At 39.4% G+C, this 21,794-nt stretch overlaps 1 protein-coding gene across 2 annotated transcripts in view; it reads left to right on the top strand.

The window, feature by feature from the left end:
* Positions 1 to 21,794, top strand: part of COL6A5 (collagen type VI alpha 5 chain) — a 155,850-nt gene that overhangs the window by 131,400 nt on the left and 2,656 nt on the right. Inside the window, exons 38-40 of one of the 2 annotated variants that reach the window (XM_027549097.1) lie at positions 8,446 to 9,135; positions 10,453 to 10,549; positions 11,292 to 11,533. The exons of the other annotated variant lie outside the window; for it this stretch is intronic. Coding sequence (XP_027404898.1) covers positions 8,446 to 9,135; positions 10,453 to 10,549; positions 11,292 to 11,533 — 1,029 coding nt within the window. The remainder of the gene's footprint in view (positions 1 to 8,445; positions 9,136 to 10,452; positions 10,550 to 11,291; positions 11,534 to 21,794) is intronic. 2 annotated transcript variants of the gene reach the window in all.

The raw sequence follows: 21,794 nt of genomic DNA, 5'->3' as shown, positions 1-21,794 counted from the left end.
GCCCTTCTTGCATCCCTAGAATAAATCCCACTTGGTCATAGTGTATGATCCTTTTTGTGTATTATTAAATTAGGTTGGCTAATATTTTATTGAGGGTTTTGCATCTATATTCATCAGGGATATTGGCCTATAAGTTTCTTTTTTGTTGTATCTTTGTCTGGTTTTGGTGTGAGGGTAATGGTGGTCTTGTGGAATGAGTGTACCCTTCTCTTCAATTTTTTGGAATAGTTTGAGAAGGATCGGTATTAGTACTTCTTTGTATGTTTGATAGTATTCCCCCATGAGGCTGATCAGTCCTGGGCTTTTGTTTGCTGGGAGTTTTTTTTTATTACTAATTCAGTTTTACTGCTAGTGACCACTCCATTCAGACTGTGTATTTCTTCCTGATTCAGTATTGAAAAATTGCATGGTTCTAGAAACTTAGCCATTTTTTCTAGGTTGTCTATTTTGTGGACATGTAACTGATTTTTTTTTTTTTAAATCATTGGAGTATAATTAATTTACAATGTGTGTTACCTTCTGCTGTACAGCAAAGTGAATTTGTTATACATACACATATATCTGGCTTCCCACATGGTGCTAGTGGTAAAGAACAAGAGACATAAGAGACATGGTCTTGATTCCTGAGTCAGGAACATCCCCTGGAGAAGGAAATGGCAATCCACTCCAGTATTCTTGCTGTGAGAATCCCATGGACAGAGGATCCTGGCCAGCTACAGTCTACGGGGTCCAAAGAGTCAGACACAACTGAAGCAACGCAGCATGCACGCATCATGCACACACATATATCCGCTCTTTTCAGATACTTTTCCCATATCGGTCATTATAGAGTGTTGAGTAGAGTTCCTCGTGCTATACAGTAGATCCTTATTAGTTACCTGTTTAATAAATAGTAGTGTGCATAACTCTAGTACTTTGGCCACCGCATGTGAAGAGTTGACTCATTGGAAAAGACTCTGATGCTGGGAGGGATTGGGGGCAGGAGGAGAAGGGGACGACAGAGGATGAGATGGCTGGATGGCATCACTGACTCGATGGACGTGAGTCTCAGTGAACTCCAGGAGTTGGTGATGGACAGGGAGGCCTGGCGTGCTGCGATTTATGGGGTCGCACAGAGTCGGACACGACTGAGCGACTGATCTGATCTGATCTGATGACATGGAACTGCTGATTGTAGTATCTCGTGATGTTTTGTATCTCTGTGATGTCAGTTGTAGTTTCTTATTTTTCATTTCTACCTCTTCCTCTTCTACCAGAACATTCATGAAATATTTGTTCTTATGTTTTAACTAAGTATGTCAGTTGGCCCTTTTTTTAAGTCAAAGCAGAGATTCTGGTGATAGAGCAGGTAATGATTAGCCAACTCCAGGGTTGTAAACTCAAAAGGAAAGAAATGTCCATTTAACTAATATTCACAGATCCTGATACACTATTGCCAAGAGCTCTAGAAGAGGTTTTGTTGGTATTTTAGGGTTAAAGTATATTACATAGTATCTATTGCATAGACAAATATAATATCTATGCTTTGGTCTGCACTTCCAATTTTATATTTAGTAATTTGATCAAGAATTTGATATTGATAAAAAATTCTAAGAAGAATTTGTAGCTAAGTTCCTGGTGGAGGATTGGAGATCCATACATATCAAACACACTCCTAATATGTAAAATCCCGATTTATGACTATGAATGTATTGATAAAAGTCTGGCACATCAATACTTGGGGAGTTCGTCTTTCAGTGTCATAATTTTTGCATTTTCATACTGTTCATGGGGTTCTCAAGGCAAGAATACTGAAGTGGTTTGCCATTTGCCTTCTCCAGTGGACCACGTTTTGTCAGAACTCTCCACCATGACCCATCCATCTTGGGTGGCCCTACATGGCATGGTTCATAATTTCATTGGGTTAGACAAGGCTGTGGTCCATGTGATCAGTTTGATTAGTTTCCTGTGATTGTGGTTTTCATTCTGTCTGCTCTCTGAGGGATAAGGATAAGAGGCTTATGGAAACTTTCTGATGGGAGAGACTGACTGTGGGGGAAAGTGGGTCTTGTTCTGATGGGCAGGCCATGCTTAGTAAATCTTTAATCCAATTTTCTGTTGATGGGCAGGGCTGTGTTCCCTCCCTGTTGTCTGACCTGAGACCAAACTATGAATAACTTCAGATATGCAGATGAAACTACCCTTATAGTAGAAAGCAAAGAGGAACTGAGGAGCCTCTTGAGGAAAGTGAAAGATGAGAGTGAAAAAGTTGGCCTAAAATTCAACATTCAAAAAACTAAGATTGTGGCATCTAGTCCCATCACTTCATGACAAATAGATGGGGAAACAATGGAAACAGTGAGAAACTTTATTTTTGGGGGTTCCAAACTCAGTGCAGATGATGACTGCAGCCATGAAATGAAAAGACACTTGCTCTTTGGAAGAAAAGCTATGGCCAACCTAGACAGCATGTTAAAAACCAGAGATATTACTTTGCCAACAAAGGTCCATCTAGTCAAAGCTATGGTTTTTCTAGTAGTCATGTATGGATATGAGAGTTGGACTATAAAGAAAACTGAGCACCAAAGAACTGATGCTTTTGAACTGCGGTGTTGGGGAAGACTCTTGAGAGTCCCTTGGACTGCAAGGAGATCCAACCAGTCCATCCTAAAGGAAATCAATCCTGAATATTCATTGGAAGGACTGATGCTGAAGCTGAAACTCCAACACTTGGCCACCTGAAGTGAAGAACTGACTCATTTGAAAAGACCCTGATGCTGGGAAAGATTGAAGGCGGGAGGAGAAGGGACAACAGAGGATGAGATGGTTGGATGGCATCACCGACTCAATGGACATGTATTTGAGCAAGTTCTGGGAGTTGGTGATGAACGGGGGAGCCATGTGCTGCAGTCCATGGGGTCACAAAGAGTCAGACACGACTGAGCAACTACTGAACTGACATCAATAATAGTTTTCATAGGAACATCTCAAACAAGATGATCAGTTCTCATCTGTTAGAATGCCCAAGGTGAAGTAACAGGAACTGGATTTACCTACCAATTGAAATAACCAAAAGAAATATATATGTTTCTTAGTTCATTTCATGTACATATATATGAAATGAAACAACAATTGTCAGGACACTGGACATCAGGAATAAGACAGGGATCCCTGCAAGATGAGAAGCAAATGAGATGGTCCCTACAATTGCTCCAGTTTACTGCCAAGGGTTTCCAGGCCATGGTGCAGGAAAGGGAATTCAGGTAGAGCCCAGTGCACTCCCTGAGATCAACAGACAAAGCTGAGAGTCTGGGGAGACCAAGGGATGAGAGTTCAAAGGACAGAATACCAGAGAGGCATGAGCTGTGCAGAGAAACACAGAGCTCTGCAGAGGATGCCTCTTTGTTTTTCATCAGAGTGCTGATAGAAATGTGAGGAAATGACCCAACTGGGGAACATCCATCTAGAAAGGATTAGAGGATAATTTTCCATTGCTCACAGGGTCAAGGATAGTGCCTTTTACCATTAGAGAGATGGGAAAACTCGTAATTTATAAAGCACTAGGGAGAAACTTCAGAAAGGTCTTATTTCAGTAGTAGGGAATAATTAGCCTTAAATTAAGTACCACTCTGGACATACTTAACAAATCATAATACCAATGCCCAAAAGGATCAAACTGTTTCCAAGTAGCTTAACTGCTTCCCCAAACAAAGTATATGAACATTTATAGGAATGTAAAAGTATCCCATATCCAAAAAAGCAAATTTCATAATGTCTGGCAGAAAAAACATACAATCAAAAGCACAATCACTCAAAACCAAATCAGAACTAACAAAGATGTTAAAAATTAGCAAATATGTTAAAAGTTATTATAACTAAATTATATATGTTAAAAAGTTAAGTAGAAACATAGAAAAGGTAAAAAAATATTTAAATACATTTGTAGAGATGAAAGCAACAGTGTTTGGGATGAACAATACCCTGGATGGGATTAATAAGAAATTAGATTTGATAGAAGAGAAAACTAGTGACCGTGAATATGTAGCAATATAAATTATTCAAAATAAAACTCAAAGACAAAAATGATTAAAAAAAAATGAGAAGACCCTCAGTAGGTTTCAATACCCTCTCTCAATAAGTGGCCAAAACATAGACAGAAAATCAGCAGGAAGAATATCATAGGCTTGAAGAACACTATCAGTTAATTTGACCTAATTTATATTAACAGAACACTGCACGCAATAATAGCAAATGCAAATCCTTTTCTTTTTTAAGGATAAAAATTTTCTGGAATTTTTTAAAAATTAATTTTTGTTGAAGTATAGTTGCTTTACTCACTGCTCTGTGGTGACCTAAATGGAAAGGAAATCCAAAAAAAGAGGAGATATATACGTATATATATAGCTGGTTCACTTTGCTGTGCAGCAGAAACTAACACAACATTATAAAGCAACTATATTCCAATAAAACTTAATTGTAAAAAATTCCAGAAATACACACTGTTTTCAAGTACGTGTGACACATTTACCAAGATAGACCACATTGTGTATCATAAAAACATTCTCAAAACTTTAAAGGATTCAAGTCATTCCAAGTATAGTCTCTGACCAAAGCAGAATTAAATTGAAATCAGTAACAGGAAAATCTTTAAAAAATCCCAAAGTATTTGGAAACCAAGAAAGCCCTTCTAAATAACCCATGCTCAAAGAAGAAATCAAAGGTGAAATTAGCAAGTATTTTGAAAGTAATGAAAATAGAAATCACCATATACCAGAATTTGTGAGGTTCCACTAAAGCTGTACTTTGGAGATCTTGCATAGCATTAAATGCCTATACTGGCAAAGAAGAAAGATTTGAAATCGATGACCTCAGATTTCATTTTGAGAAACCAGAAAAAGAGGAACAAGTTAAACCTAAGGTAAGGAGAAATAAGGAGTAATAAAATTCAAACAGAAGTCAATGAAATAGAAAGGAGAAAATAAATAAACTCAAAGTGTTTTTTTTTTCCCTATAAGAGCAATTAAATGGGTAAACCTATAGGCAAACTCACTGGTGAAAATGAAAATACAAATGACCAACATCAGGAATGAGAGAAGAGACATATTCTACAGATATTAAAAGGATAGTCAGGGAACATTGTCAGCAGTTTGGTGCTACTGGTAAAGAACCTGCCAGCCAATGCAGATAGGAGACACAGCTTCCATCCCTGGGTCAAGAAGATCCCCTGGAGGAGGGCATGGCAGCCCACTCCAGTATTCTTGCCTGGTGAACCCCATGGATAGAGGAGCCTGGGGGGCTACAGTCCACAGGGTCACAAAGAGTTGAACACAACTGAAGTGACTTAGCATGCACTCTCCTGTATGTGCTCAGCCACTCAATCCTGCTCTTTTGTGACCCCATGGACTGTAGGTTTTGCTTATTAATTAGACGTTTTGGTGAAATAGACAGATTACTTGCAGTACACGAATTACCGAAGCTCACTCAGGGAAAAATAACCTAAATATTTATTCCTAAACCTATTAATGAAAATTGAATTTGTAGTTCAAAACTTTCCATAAGGAAAACTCCAGGCCAAGACGACTTCACTGATGCATTCAACAAAACATTTAAAGAAGAAATAGTATCAATTCTACACAAACTTTTCCAGAATATTGAAGAGGAAGGAAAGCTTCTGAACTCATTCTTTGAAGCCAAAACCACACAAAGACATTACATGAAAAGGAAACTACAACATTCCTTGTAAACATGGATGCAAAAATTCGAAACAAAACTTTAGCAAATCAAATCCAACAATATTAGATCAATTGTGGCAATCATTATATGTGTATACTTATATCAAAACATTGTATACTTTATTGTTAATTTTTCCATTCAATTTTTAAAGTTTTTATTAAAATATAGTTGATTCACAATGTTGTGTTGGTTTCAGGTTTACAGCAAAGTGATTCAGTTATAATACATATATTCATGTGTGTGTATATATATATTCTTTTGAAAATTCTTTTCTAGATAGGTTATGACAAACTACTGAGGATAGTTCCATATGTTATACAATAGACCCTTGTCACTTAACTGTATTATACATAGTAGTATGTACATATGATGGAGAAGGCACTGGCACCCCACTCCAGTGCTCTTGCCTGGAAAATCCCATGGACGGAGGAGCCTGGTAGGCTGTAGTCCATGGGGTCGCTAAGAGTCGGACATGACTGAGCGATTTCACTTTGACTTTTCACTTTCATGCATTGGAGAAGGAAATGGAAACCCACTCCAGTGTTCTTGCCTGCAGAATCCCAGGGACGGGGGAGCCTGGTGGGCTGCCGTCTATGGGGTCGCACAGAGTCAGACATGACTGAAGCGACTTAGCAGCAGCAGCATGTATATATGCATCCCAAACTCTTAATTTATCCTCCCCACATTTTCTCTTTGGTAACCATGTTCCTTTTCTGTATCTGGGAGTCTATTTCTGTTTTGTAAGTAAATTCATATGTATCATATTTTGGATTCCACATATAAGCAGTATCATAGGATGTTTGTCTTTCTGTGTTCGGATTACTTCATTTTGTGTGATAATCTCTAAATGAAGTATCCATCCATGTTGCTCCAAAGGGCATTACTTCATTCTTTCTTATGGCTAAGTAATATTCTATTGTGTAAATATACCACATCTTCTTTATCCATTCATCTGTCAATGGACACTTAGGTTGCTTGCAAGTCTTGGCTATTGTAAATAGTCCTGCTATGAATATTAGGGTTCATGTATCCTTTCAAATTATAGTTTATTTCAGATATATGTTCCAGAGTAGGGTTACTGGATCAAATGGTAACTCTATTTTTAGGTTTTTAAGGAACTTCCATACTGTTCTCCATAATGGCTATACCAATTTATATACCAATTGTTCTCACCAACAATTAGGAGGGTTCCTTTTTCTTCACACCCTGTCCATCATTTATTATTTGTAGAGTTTTTGATGAACATTGTGCCCTTTAAACACATACAAATTTTATTTATCAGAAATAATCCTAAAATAGATAAAAAAGATAGTATGGAGTTGGCCCCAGGAATGCAGAAATCATTGCACATTTGAAAGTCATCGGATCATATTTGCCCTGTTAATAACATCACTCATGATATTGTTTTTCTGCATTCTATTTCAATATTAAACTTCTGTGGCATTCATAAAGGTTAATCAATTAATTTGTGAGGTTGTCATGAGGATCAAGTTAAGTAATAGGTGCAAAGCCTTAATAATGGGCCAAGCACAATTGGACAGTAATACATTTTTGCCAGTTAGGAATCTACTTCTTGCTTGATTAGGTTCACAAACACATCTATTTCATAGAAAAAAAAAAAAAAGAGAGAACATTGATCATATCCTTCTTATATTTATTTCTGAGCTGGCATTTCCTGTTGTGGCCTCACCAACCAGCCATTGTCCCCATGATTTTGGACTTGATTTCATGACCCTTTAGAACTACTTGAAGTGTTGGCCTCCAACAAGATAAAAATGATAAATAGTTTAAAAAAAAAAAAAGTGTAAATTGAGGCACTATTTCCTTCATTGAGAAAGTCTTGCTACAATAATAATAAAATCAGTGAAATATCTGTGTGCTTAGTGATGTAGTTGACTTACTTACGTCATGGTGCAAGCTTCTTATCTTGTCACGGGCCAGTGAACTGTTTGTGGATTGGCACTTTGACTACCAAGGTCTTAGAGTATGTCGTGTCTTACACAGAATTTGGATTCTGAAGTCAGCATTTATACTTGCTCTCATTGAGTCATACTACGGCACATATTCTAAACGTGTATATAAGGATGTCATCAGTAAATGTGACTTTGACATATTTGACTTCCCTGGTGGGTCAGATGGTTAAACGTCTGTCTACAATGTGGGAGACCTGGGTTCGATCCCTGGGCCGGGACGATCCCCTGGAGAAGGAAATGGCAATCCACTCCAATACTGTTGCCTGGAAAATCCCATGGACAGAGGAGCCTGGTAGGCTACAGTCCATGGGGTCGCAAAGAGTCGGACATGACTGAGCGACTTTATTTTACTTTACTTTACTTTGACATATTTACTTTTCTCTTGGGGTCATTGTGTATAATGAATACAATATGTACTCCAAATTTTGCAACTAAAAAGTGGTTTTAGTTACAACTGAAGTAGTAAAAATAGCTGTATGTTTCTTACCTTGATCAATCAATCCTTTGACAAAGATCAGAGATGGGGTAAGTTGCTTCACATGTGACAGTATCTGTTGAATGATAATGGCTCTCCACACATTGTGTAGAGATGAACTTAGAGAATGTATCTGAGAACAAGTACTGATATTGACTAGTAACATCTACCATGGGTATGGGGATGATGTGTGATAATACCACATAGTAAGTATTGCCATCCTTGGCTAGGAATTCCAAGTTTATCCTCCTACTAAAAACAGTGACTTGGGTTATTCTGTTGCAGGACATGAAAACCTTGGCAGAAAAGAAGAACCAGGTCTTACTTATGAAAGTAGAGATGCCTCTCTTCAAGAATATTACATGGATGTGACTTTTCTCATAGATGCTTCCAAAAGAATAGGAAGTGATGAGTTTAAGGAAGTGAAAGCTTTTGTAACCTCAGTGCTTGATTATTTTCATCTGGCCCCAGATCCACTGACCTCCACCTTAGGAGACAGAATAGCAGTCCTGACCTACTCTCCTCCAGGCTATATGCCCAACACAGAAAAATGCCCCGTCTACCTAGAATTTGATTTGGTCACTTATAACAATATACACCAAATGAAACATCATCTCCAAGACTCCCTTCAGCAGCTCAATGGAGATGTTTTTATAGGCCACGCCCTTCAGTGGACACTTGACAATGTCTTTGTAGGAACTCCCAACCTGAGGAGAAACAAAGTTATCTTTGTTATATCCGCTGGTGAAACCAACCCTTTAGACAGGGAAGTCTTAAGAAATGTATCTCTGAGAGCCAAGTGTCAGGGCTACTCCATATTTGTGTTTTCTTTTGGTCCTCTACACAATGACAAGGAATTAGAAGAATTAGCCAGCCACCCACTGGATCATCACTTAGTCCAGCTTGGCCGAACCCACAAGCCAGATTTGAACTATATCATCAAATTTATCAAGCCATTTGTTCATTCAATCAGACGTAAGTCATTAAAGTTTTATTTTCTGTTGCTTTTGCAATAGATATCTCTGTGTACAATCCACCAGTAACATGATTCTCATTTTCGTCAAGAGTGGTGGCGTCTTAGGTGTGAGTAGGAGGCGATGAGAAAACCACAGAGGAAACCCCAGGTCCTAGTGACCTTGAGCTCTGCTGTCTCACTGTCAAGAAACTAATAAGTGTCTTTTAACTCTAACCTGTGAGGGCTGATTATGTGTCAAGTCTTTTAAAGGATTGGATCATTTAATCCTCAGGACGGCCCTCAAAGGAGAGTAGTAATATCCCCATTTTACAAGTGAGAAAACTGAGGTTCAGAGACATTAAATCAGTTGCTCAAACGCTCACAGTTAATAGCAAATTCTAGACTCAATCCTATGCATTCTGACCCCAAAGTTGTGCTCTTGTCCATTAAGCTATACTTTAATTACTAAAGCCTTAATGAAAGTATTACAGTGACATCACTTTAATAAGTAGTACTCCACTCCCACCACCCTCCACCTACTCCAAGGACTTCTGTTTTACCTTGTCACTGTAAGCCAACTTTGGTTCTGGCTTGAATTATTAAGAGCCAGGGGCATGAATCTCTTGTAGAGCCTCTGTCTCAGACAGCTGGCTCAGGCACAGCCAGGCAAGCGGTTTGCGGGTCTCTTTGCATAGTAGGCATTTGAGAGAGGTGTCCCAGTCTCTGTCCATGTGCCATAATTCCAGACATGGTTATAGGAGCAAACCTAAGAGCTGTAGCATCAAGCCAGTCCTGGCCAGTGCCGTGAATTAGGAGTGCAGCAGAGCCACACTCGTAGCTGCTACAAGTTTAGTGGGAAATCACAGGGATACAGATTTTTCTGGTGTTCATAAAGCCCACAGCCCCAGAACCCTCAGAAATCTTGGCACTTAGGATTTATATTTAGTGGCAAGCTTGTCATTTGCAAAAAAAAAAAAAAAAAGCCTTCTTCCAACCTCAAGATAAATAAGGCAGATAATTTCAATAGTTAATGCTGTCTTCCAGAAAGTCCTCCTTTCAGAAGGAGAGAAACAAATGAGAGAAGGGGTTAAGAGTTATCCTTGAATCATACCACAAGCCTGTAACACAGAGAGCATAATTTTTGACTGAATCACTGCTACATCTCGCTGACTTTGCCAATGAGGTATTGCAAAGTCAGAAGGTACATACTTTGCTGAGTCTCTTATAAAATGAATTTGCTCTTGGAAACACCCCCAACTCCAGGAAAAGATGAACTGACTTTGGGTGATAGAATATGGAAGGGTAAAATTTAGACTAACTGTCCACTCTCTCTCTAGGTGGCATCAACAAATACCCCCCTGCAGACATGAAACCCAAATGTGTTAACATCACCTCTCCCACTCCAGAGAATAATGGCATAGGAAACACTGTATTGTGAGTTGACAAATTCACAGTTTGGGTCATATTACCACTAGAAAAAGTTCTTAAGAAAATAATTTGAAATAAATGGCATTTTAGTTTTCAGGATGCAAGTTTGGTTGTGGGGTATGTGTGTGTGTGTGCATGTGTGTGTGTTTTAAATGTTCCTGATTTGTGACAACATCACAGATCTGGTGTTAATAGCACATAGAATATGATGCATATTAGAAAGAACCATATTTCTATTTCTGTAGTTTTTATGAAAGAAAGGGGCTATTAACACCTTATTAGTAACTATATAATATCATTCAAATACTGGGTACTGTCAAAACAGAAAACTTACATATCAAAGGTTAGATGTAATAGTTTTAGAGAATAAGAAAAAAAGATGAAAAAGAAAAACTCATAAAGTGGCAACAAAAACATACTGTTTTGAAACAGTACCCATACGGAGCCTGGCGGAAAGAATTCTTTTAAGTTTGATTTTGCAAAGTCCAACCCTAAGTACTCAGTAAAAATTCAGTAGTGAAAATAATATGGTTTGGAGCCCTATTATTAAACATGGGCACAAATGTTTAATTTCCCTTTGGAATATGAAAGAGTTGGCCCTCCAGTCAGATATCTTACACAAACTACCTTTGGACTATTCCAATAACATGCATAAAATTGATTCCTGTTACCTTAGCTGCCTGTAACTACACTGAATCCTGAAAGGGACTTGGTTAACCTATGTTTCATCACTTTTCTGTTACCTTAGCCTTCTTCCTGAGGTATATGAAATTGAGATGGAGAACAGTGAGCTTTCGGGTGACCCCGATTCCCAGCAGCAGCATTTCTTTGAAATAGGGAACAGTCATAGTAACAGTTCTGGTATCAACACTAATTTGATCCAGAGGTTATACATGCTCTTTTCATCTGGGGAACTGATGATGCAAGACAAGAAAGAGGCACATTCAGAAGAAATTACATCTCCAGCAAATGACAGACAAGATGAAAAAGGTAACCTTGAGTGCCGAAGAGTTGACAAGCCTGAAATACCTTTGTCTGGATTTTCCCTGGTAGAAGATGAGCAATTAGAACTCATCTGGATGAATAGATATGGCATAATAGACTATGTGGGGTCCCCAAAACAAGGGGACAAAGGAGATAAAACTCTAGAAGGGTGAAAAAAGGGGGCCACTGGTGTTGACAAAACCAGAACTAGATACAAATGCCTGGGGTGAGTCAAGGTATAGAAATATAAGAGGGGCAGGGGGGAGGACCACAGGTCCTGGGGGAGCAGGAGAAGCTTTGCATTCTTCGGGAGATGGGGGAGAGGAGAGGAAGTGGATGTCAGGCTTCCAGAATGTGAAGGCTGGGGGGTCTGCTTTATCCCTTGGTGACCAGCGCGTTCCTGGCTTGAAATGTAGGCTTCTGGCTGAGCCCCAGTGCAGCAGAGACCAGACAGGACACAGCTGCTATGGTTCTGAGATATCTGTGTGCTTCTTAGGGTGCATGGGGAAGTGGCTATGAATGCACAGCTAAAGAGAAAATAGAGACAGAGAAGAGGCAGCCATGACTGGTTTCAGAGCAACTGTTCACAATCTCTGCTGTGTACCAAAATCATGGGAGAAATTATTTTAAAATAAATATTCCTGAATATCTACTAAAGGTGAAAATATGCATATCCTATGACCCAACAATTTTACTGCAATGTCTATACCCAACAGAAAAATATATGTTTACTAAAGGCCAGGTATGAGAATGTTCAGAGCAGAATTATTTGTAACGGCCTCAAAGTGGTGACAGAGATGCCCAACAGTGATATGATATACATTTATACAGTTATATAATAAAGCACTGTATATGTGTACATTATGTACATAATATACTCTATGTGCTGTGCTGTGCTTAGTCACGCAGTTGTGTCCGAATCGTTGTGACCCTATGGACTGAAGCCTGCTAGTCTCCTCTGTCCATGGGGATTCTCCAGGCAAGAATATTGGAGTGGGTTTCCATGCCCTTCTCCAAGGGATCTTCCCAACCCAGGGATCAAACCTAGGTCTCCCACATTACAGGCAGATTCTTTACCATCTGAGCCACCAGAAAGTCCCAAATACTATATACATAAGTATCAGTTCAGTCAGTTCAGTCACTCAGTCATGTCCGACTCCTTGTGACCCCGTGAACTGCAGCATGCCAGGCCTCCCTGTCCATCAGCAACTCCCAGAGTTCATTCAAACTCATGTCTATTGAGTTGGTGATGCCATCCAACCATCTCATCCTCTGTTGCCCCCTTATCCTCCTGCTTGGAGTACTTCCCAACATCAGGGTCTTTTCCAATGAGTCAGTTCTTCGCATCAGGTGGCCAAAGTATTGGAGTTTCAGCTTCAGCATTGATCCTTCCAATGAATAGTCAGACTGATTTTCTTTAGGATGAACTGGTTTGATCTCCTTGAAGTCCAAGGGACTCCCGAGAGTCTTCTCTAACACTACAGTTCAAAAGCATCAATTTTTGGTGCTCAGCCTTCTTTATGGTCCAACTCTCACATCCATACATAACTACTGGAAAAACCATAGCTTTGACTAGATGGACCTTTGTCAGCAAAGTAATGTCTCTGCTTTTTAATATGCTGTCTAGGTTGGTCATAGCTTTTCTCCAAAGAGCAAGCATCTTTTAATTTTATGGCTGCAGTCACCATCAGCAGTGAGTTTGGAGCCCCCCAAAATAAAGTTCTCACTGATTCCATTGTTTCCCCATCTATTTGCCATGAAGTGATGGGACTGGATGCTGTGATCTTAGTTTTTTAAATGCTGAGTTTTATGCCAGCTTTTTCACTCTCCTCTTTTACTTTTATCAAGAGGCTCTTTAGCTCTTCTTCACTTTCTGCCATAAGGGTGGTGTCATCTGCATATCTGAGGTTATTGATATTGCTCCTGGAAATCTTAATTTCAGCCTGTGATTCATCCAGTATGGGTGTTTTGCATCATGTTCTCTGCATTATAAGTTAAATAAGCAGGGTGACGGTATACAGCTATGATGTATTCCTTTCCCAATTTGGAACCAGGTCATTGTTCCATGTTCAGTTCTAACTGTTGCTTCCTGACCTGCATACAGATTTCTCAGGGGCAGGTAAGGTGATCTGGTATTCCCATCTATTTAAGAATTTTCTACATTTTATTGTGATCCACAATAGCAGCAGCAGATGTTTTTCTGGAACTCTCTTGCTTTTTCAATGATCCAGTGGATGTTGGCAATTTGACCTCTGGTTCCTATGTCTTTTCTAAATTCAGCTTGAACATCTGGAATGGAAGTTCATTTCACGTACTGTTGAAACCTGGCTTGGAGAATTTTAAGCATTGCTTTGCTAGGATGTGAGATGAGTGTAATTGTGCGGTAGTTTGAACATTCTTTGGCATTGCTTTTCTTTGGGACTGGAATGAAAAATGACTTTTTCAGTCCTGTGGCCACTGCTGAGTTTTCCAAATTTGCTGGTGTATTGAGTGCAGCACTTTCACAGCATCATCTTTTAGGATTTGAAATAGCTCAACTGGAATTCTATCACCTCCACTAGCTTTGTTTGTAGTGATGCTTCCTAAGGCCCACTTGACTTTACATTCCAGGATGTCTGGCTCTAGGTGAGCGATCACACCACTGTGGTTATCTGGGTCATGAAGATCTTTTTTGTACAGTTCTTCTGTGTATTTTTGCCATGTCTTCTTAATTTCTTCTGCTTCTGTTAGGTCCATACCATTTCTGTCCTCTATTGAGCACATCTTTGCCTGAAATATTCCCTTAGTGTCTATCAATTTTTTTTTAAGAGATCTCTAGTCTTTCCGCTTCTATTGTTTTTCTCTATTTCTTTTCATTGATCACTGAGGAAGGCTTTCTTATATCTCCTTGCTATTCTTTGGAACTCTGCATTCAAGTTGTTATATCTTTCCTTTTCTCCTTTGCCTATAACTTCTCTTCTTTTCTCAGCCATTTGTAAGGCCTCCTCAGACAACCGTTTTGGCTTTTTGCATTTCTTTTTCTTGGGGATGGTCTTGATCACTGCCTCCTGTACAATGTCACAAACCCCCATCTATTTTAGTGCTTCAGGCACTCTATCTATCAGATCTAATTCCTTGAATCTATTTTTCACTTGCATTGTATAATCATAAGAGATTTAATTTAAGTCATACTTGAATGGTCTACTTTGCCAAAAAAGGTCCATCTAGTCAAGGCTATGGTTTTTCCAGTGGTCATGTATGGGTGTGAGAGTTGGACTGTGAAGAAAGCTGAGCACCAAAGAATTGATGCTTTTGAACTGTGATGTTGGAGAGGACTCTTGAGAGTCCCTTGGACTGCAAGGAGATCCAACCAGTCCATTCTAAAGGAGATCAGTCCTGGGTGTTCTTTGGAAGGCCTGATGCTAAAGCTGAAACCCCAATACTTTGACCACCTCATGCAAAGAGTTGACTCATTGGAAAAGACTCTGATGTTGGGAGGGATTGGGGGCAGGAGGAGAAGGGGACGACAGAGGATGAGATGGCTGGATGGCATCATCAACTTGACGGACATGAAATTGAGTGAACTCCGGGAGTTGGTGATGGACAGGGAGGCCTGGTGTGCTGAAATTCATGGGGTCACAAAGAGTTGGACATGACTGAGCGACTGAACTGAACTGAACTGATGTTTCGATGCGAGAGTTGGACCATAAAAGTTGAGTGCCGAAGAATTGATGCTTTTGAAACATTGTGTTGGGGCTCTTGAGAGTCCCTTGGACTGCAAGGAGATCCAACCCATCCACCCTAAAGGAAATTAGTCCTGAATATTCATTGGAAGGACTGATGATAAAGCTGAAACTCCAATACTTTGGCTACCTGATACGAAGAACTAACTCGTTTGAAAAGACCCTGATGCTGGGAAAGATCGAAAGCAGGAGGAGAAGGGGACAACAGAGAATGAGATGGTTGGATGACATCACTGACTCAATGGACATGAGTCTGAGTAAACTCTGGGAGTTGGTGATGGACAGGGAAGCCTGGCGTGCTGCAGTCCATGGGTTCACAAAGAGTCGGACACAAACTGAGTGACTGAACTGACTGACTGACTGAGAGACTGCAGACTCCAGGTCCAGGTCGCCTCAGGCCAAACAACTGACAGGGAGGGAGTGCCGCCCCACCCATCAGCAGACAATTCGATTAAAGTTTTACTGAGGACTGGCCATGCCCACAGAGCAAGACACAGTTTTCCCCACAGCCAGTGCCTCCCATCAGGAAGCTTGCACAGCCTCTTATCCTCATCCACCAGAGGGCAGACAGAAGAAATAAGAACTACAATCCCAGCAGCAGCCTCCAGAACTACCACCACAATCACAATCACAGAAAGCTAGCCAAAATGAAAAGAAATAGGGTTATGTGCCAGGTGAAGGAACATGATAAACCCCCAGAAAAATAAATGAAATGGAGGTATGCAACCTCCCAGAAGAAGAATTCAGAATAATGATAGTGAAGATGATCCAGGATCTCAGAAAAAGAATGGAGAAGATTCAAGAAATGTTTACCAAAGACCTAGAAGTACTAAAGCACAAACAAACAGAGATGAACAACACAGTAGAAGGAATCGATAGCAGAATAACTGAGGCAGAAGAACAGAAAAGTGACCTGGAACACAGAATGGTGGAAATCCATAGTGCAAAACAGAATGTAGATTAGGGTTAGAGTGAAAAGAAATGAAGACAGCCTAAGAGTCCTCTTGGACAACATCAAACACCCCAATATTCACATTATAGGGGTCCCAGAAGGTGAAGAGAAAGAGAAAGGGACCAAAGAAGATGTTCAAAAATGAACATATGTTTCATTGGTATTCTAGAAGGAGAGTAGAAAGGGATCCATTCAGGAAAAAAAAAAGAAAGAAAATGGCCCAAACTTCCCAAATTTGGTAAAAGACACAATGTTACAGATTTTTAAAGTTCAAAGAAAACCCCACTCAGACATATTAAAATCAAACTGCTGAAAACAAAGGAGAAATAAACAATCTGGAAGCAGTAGCTTCCCTGGTGGCTCAGATGGTAAAGCACCTGTCTGCAATGCAGGAGACCTGGGTTTGATCCATGGGTTGGGAAGATCCCCTGGAGAAGGGATTGCTAACCCACTCCAGTATTCTTGCCTGGGAAATCCCATGGACAGATTAGCCTGGCAGACTACAGTCCATGGGGTCATAAAGAGTTGGACATGACTGAGTGATTAAACACAACAGTAGGGAATATAATTAACAATGTAAGCACAGGAATTACAGGCAGAGCTTTACCATCTGAGCTACCAGGGAAGCCCTCCACTTCTGTATGTGTGATGTATAATAAAATAGAAAAGTGGAGAAAACTTCTGAAGGGGAGAAATTATGAGAAATGACAATAAATGAGAAAGTTATTGATAATGCTTGCTTGATTGCAATCCTTCTGATTCTACTAACCTTGGCATTTTCAGCCATAAACTACCTTGAAATACCAGAGAATGTGATTTAATTGATATGAGTGTGGGCTTGGCAATTGAATGGTCAGCAAATATCAGGCCAATTACAATGCATAGATGCATTTGGGAAACACAGATTTAGGGGGTTCTTTCCCAGGCTTGGGCTGCCCCATTGGCTCAGTGGTAAAGAATCCACCTTGCAATGTAGCAGCTGCAGGAGATGGTGGCTTGATCCCTGGGTGGGGAGGATCCCCCAGAGAAGGGCATGGCAACCCACTCCAGTATTCTTGCCTGGAGAATCCCATAGACAGAGGGCCTGGTGGGCTACAGTCCATGGGGTCGCAAAGAGTTGGACATAACTGAGAAACTATCACTATAGAAGTGGATGCTGTCTTTAATCATTTCTCTCAGAGAAGTCTAGTTGACTGATTGATTTGGTGACTTGGTCAGCCCTGTTCCTTCAAGTCCGTCTGAGTCTCTTCAGAAAATCTCACTTTGGCTTTCCTCTTAGGCTTATGAGAAATTAGAATTTGAAAGTCAGAAAAGCTTTAGAAATCTCTGAGTTGTACTGTGTCTTTTTATAGATAAGGAAGTAGAAGATGCAGACATCTGAAGCGTCTTCCCAAAGAACATCCACAGCACCTACTGCTTTGTCACAGTGATTCATACTCTATAATTATGTTTATAAAACAAAAGTACACCTTAAAGCTTGAAAAGGAGATAATAAAACCTACCTCTGGGTTGCTGAAAGGTTGGAAATGATACCTTTGAAGCTCAGACTACACACTGTGCCTGGTACATAATCAACTAGGCTTGTCCTGTGAATTACCTGCCTGGTAATATGTTTGAAAATTAAAAATAAAAATCCATTGTGAAGAACAGTCAGCATTTACACTGCTTTGCTCACTTTTGTTTTCCCAAAGAGAATGGGCTTTTCTTTTTACCTGCCCATTTTTTCTGATGTTTTCATTTTAGCCACCTACTTAATGTACACGCTTTCTATTTGCTCATCATAATGTACATTTGCAAGGTTTTGATGTACGTTTTGAAAAGTGTATCTGTATTCATTTTTCCATTATGCCAACCCAGGGACTCTTTCTTAGCCTTTATTTTTCCATCATTCAGGGCTTTGTCTCTCAAAGTGTGGTCCCTGGACCAAGAACATCAGCATCATCTAGGAATTCATCAGAAATGCAGATTCTTGGAGTCTACCAAAGACCTACTAAGTCAGAAGCTTGGGTCAGGGCCTTCCAGATGACTTTGATGCAGGCTAGAGTTTGCCAACCACCAACCTAATGTATAGATCTTGAGCCTGAGTTAGTCTTCTTAATGGAGGTCCTGTCACTAGATATTACAAGTATTTGGGGAAAATCCTGTTTCTGTAAAATACTAATAAGTAGGTTTTTTTTTTTTTTTTGCATGATTTCTCATTGACTTTAATGAGCTCATTTTCAATGTAATTCTGAGAGAAGGGCTAATAGTCAAGCCACTTTGACCACTTTGATTTTGTTTCAGGGAGCATCTTTTCAGACTTATGTTTTATAGAAACCACTTTGGGAAACAGTAGTTGAAAGAATGAATCCAGAGGACAGACACGAATTTGAATCTTATTTCTGCCATTACTGGTCATTTGATCTTGGGCACATTGTTTTGCCTTTCTAAGAGTCTGTTCTCCACCTGGGGTAACAGTACCCTACATCATAGGTTAATGTGTGCAATAAATGAACGTAAAGTGCTTCAAACAGCAGTTTGCAAAGAGTAAAAGTTTAATAAATGTTGGGTATTGTTTAAGATGATGATAATGATAATGATGATGATGGCAGCCATAGTGGAAAGAAGGCTAAACTGAGAATAAGGAGATCCAGATGCTAGTTTTGGTTCTGTCGGTAACTAGCTTCGTGATCATGAAAAGTCACCTGATTGCCCTGGTCCTCAACTTTCTTTTTTGTATTATGGAGGCACTTGGGCAAGGCCACTGTATTTTATACTTTAGGGACACTGTGGGACATACAAAGACTTTCAAATGCATGGATTTTTAAGAAATAGTACTAAAGGACTCTATCTACCTGAGAATGGTTACATATGAAGAATCATGGAGATCTTCTTTCCTGTGTCCCCTTTTACAAGTGCCCCCATGTCACACACACACACATACAAAAATGGCATGTTTCTCAGTCATTCTAAATCTCTGTATGACAATTTGCCCAGGTGTAAAGTCTTCTTAGGGAAGCACAGGCTGGGGGGCGTGTTGTCAAACAAAGTGCCACTTAAATATTGGATCTGTTCTATACATCTGTGTCTCTTTTGCTGTCTCACATACAGGGTTATTGTTACCACCTTTCTAAATTCCATATATATGCGTTAGTATACTCTATTGGTGTTTTTCTTTTTGGCTTACTTCACTCTGTATAATAGGCTCCAGTTTCATCCACCTCATTAGAACTGATTCAAATGTATTCTTTTTAATGGCTCCGTAATACTCCATTGTGTATATGTACCACAGCTTTCTTATCCATTCGTCTGCTGATGGACATCTAGGTTGCTTCCATGTCCTGGCTATTGTAAATAGTGCTGCGATGAACATTGGGGTACACATGTCTCTTTCAATTCTGGTTTCCTTGGTGTGTATGCCCAGCAGTGGGATTTCTGGGTCATAAGGCAGTTCTATTTCCAGTTTTTTAAGGAATCTCCACACTGTTCTCCATAGTGGCTGTACTAGTTTGCATTCCCACCAACGGTGTAAGAGGTTTCCCTTTTCTGCACACCCTCTCCAGCATTTATTGCTTGTAGACGTTTAGATAGCAGCCATTCTGACTGCTGTGAAATGGTACCTCATTGTGGTTTTGATTTTCATTTCTCTGATAATGAGTGATGTTGAGCATTTTTTCATGTGTTTGTTAGCCATCTGTATGTCTTCTTTGGAGAAATGTCTATTTAGTTCTTTGGCCCATTTTTTTATTGGGTCGTTTATTTTTCTGGGATTGAGCTGCAGGAGTTGCTTGTATATTTTTGAGATTAGTTGTTTGTCAGTTGCTTCATTTGCTATTATTTTCTCCCATTCTGAAGGCTGTCTTTTCACCTTGCTTAGAGTTTCCTTTGTTGTGCATAAGCTTTTATTTTTAATTAGGTCCCATTTGTTTATTTTTGCTTTTATTTCCAATATTCTGGGAGGTGGGTCATAGAGGATCCTGCTGTGATTTATGTCAGAGAGTGTTTTGCCTATGTTCTCCTCTAGGAGTTTTATAGTTTCTGGTCTTACTTTTAGATCTTTAATCCATTTTGAGTTTATTTTTGTGTAAGGTGTTAGAAAGTGTTCTAGTTTCATTCTTTTACAAGTGGTGGACCAATTTTCCCAGCACCACTTGTTACAGAGATTGTCTTTTCTCCATTGTATATTCTTGCCTCCTTTGTCAAAGATAAGGTGTCGATAGGTGCATGGATTTATCTCTGGGCTTTCTATTTTGTTCCATTGATCTATATTTCTGTCTTTGTGCCAATACCATACTGTCTTGTACTATGGGTTTGTAGTAGAGCCTGAAGTCAGGCAGGTTGATTCCTCCAGTTCCATTCTTCTTTCTCAAGATTGCTTTGGCTATTTGAGGTTTTTTGTATTTCCATACAAATTGTGAAGTTATTTGTTTTATCTCTGTGAAAAATACCATTGGTAGTTTGATAGGGATTGTATTGAATCTATAGATTGCTTTGGGTAGTATACTCATTTTTACTATATTGATTCTTTCAATCCATGAACATGGTATATTTCTCCATCTATTAGTGTCCTCTTTGATTTCTTTCACCAGTGTTTTATAGTTTTCTATATATAGGTCTTTTGTTTCTTTAGGTAGATATATTTTTAAGTATTTTATTCTTTTTGTTGCAATCGTGAATGGAATAGTTTCCTTAATTTCTCTTTCTATTTTCTCATTATTAGTGTATAGGAATGCAAGGGATTTCTGGGAGAGGGAGAGGGTGGAATGATTTGGGAGAATGGCATTGAAACATGTATAATATCATATATGAAATGAATCACCAGTCCAGGTTCGATGCATGATACAGGATGCTTGGGGCTGGTGCACTGGGATGACCCAGAGGGATGGTATGGGGAGGGACGTGGGAGGGGGGTTCAGGAGGGGGAACATGTGTACACCTGTGGCAGATTCATGTTCATGTATGGCAAAACCAATACAATATTGTAAAGTAATTAGCCTCCAATTAAAATAAATAAATTTATATTAAAATCTTCAAAAAAAAAAAAAAAGGAACTAACAGAAAAAATAAACAAATACATAAATATTGGATCTGTAGGCCTTCTTTATACCAGGTAAGGATTCAGATCTTTCCCATCCTGTACATGTTTCTGTTACAGAGGACGTGTGTTGCTAGAGCTTGGGTATTGGAACTCATGTTTGGATATTCTGAATCCACATATGTGACAGAGTGAGCATAATTGGAGTTATGATACATTTCATTTAGTAAACTGGCCTGTTCCATTTCCCTTGTCAAAGGATACAGCTTTCCTGAGTGAAAATTCTGAGAACAAAGCAAAGAGCATTACAAGAGAAACACCGAAGGAGAGCAAGCATGGTTTCACCACACTGAAAGAATCATAGCAAGAGCCTTAATCACTCAAGGATTTCAGAATGAAATCTCAGGATGTCATAACAGAGATCCTTAGCAATATACTTATTTCAAATGGAAGAAGAAATCAGACTCTTTTTAAGGTGGAAATTCTTTTACAGTAAGGACTAGTTGATTGGTTTTACAGTAAAGCCTAGTTCTGCCAATTAGACTACATGGGGATATGTCCTTAAAAATGAATGAGCTA

The sequence above is a fragment of the Bos indicus x Bos taurus genome, chromosome 1 (genome assembly GCF_003369695.1).
Source record: "Bos indicus x Bos taurus breed Angus x Brahman F1 hybrid chromosome 1, Bos_hybrid_MaternalHap_v2.0, whole genome shotgun sequence".
Taxonomy (NCBI): Eukaryota; Metazoa; Chordata; class Mammalia; order Artiodactyla; family Bovidae; genus Bos; species Bos indicus x Bos taurus.
Note: the sequence above shows the minus strand (reverse complement) of the source record. Positions and strands in the feature narration are given on the sequence as shown.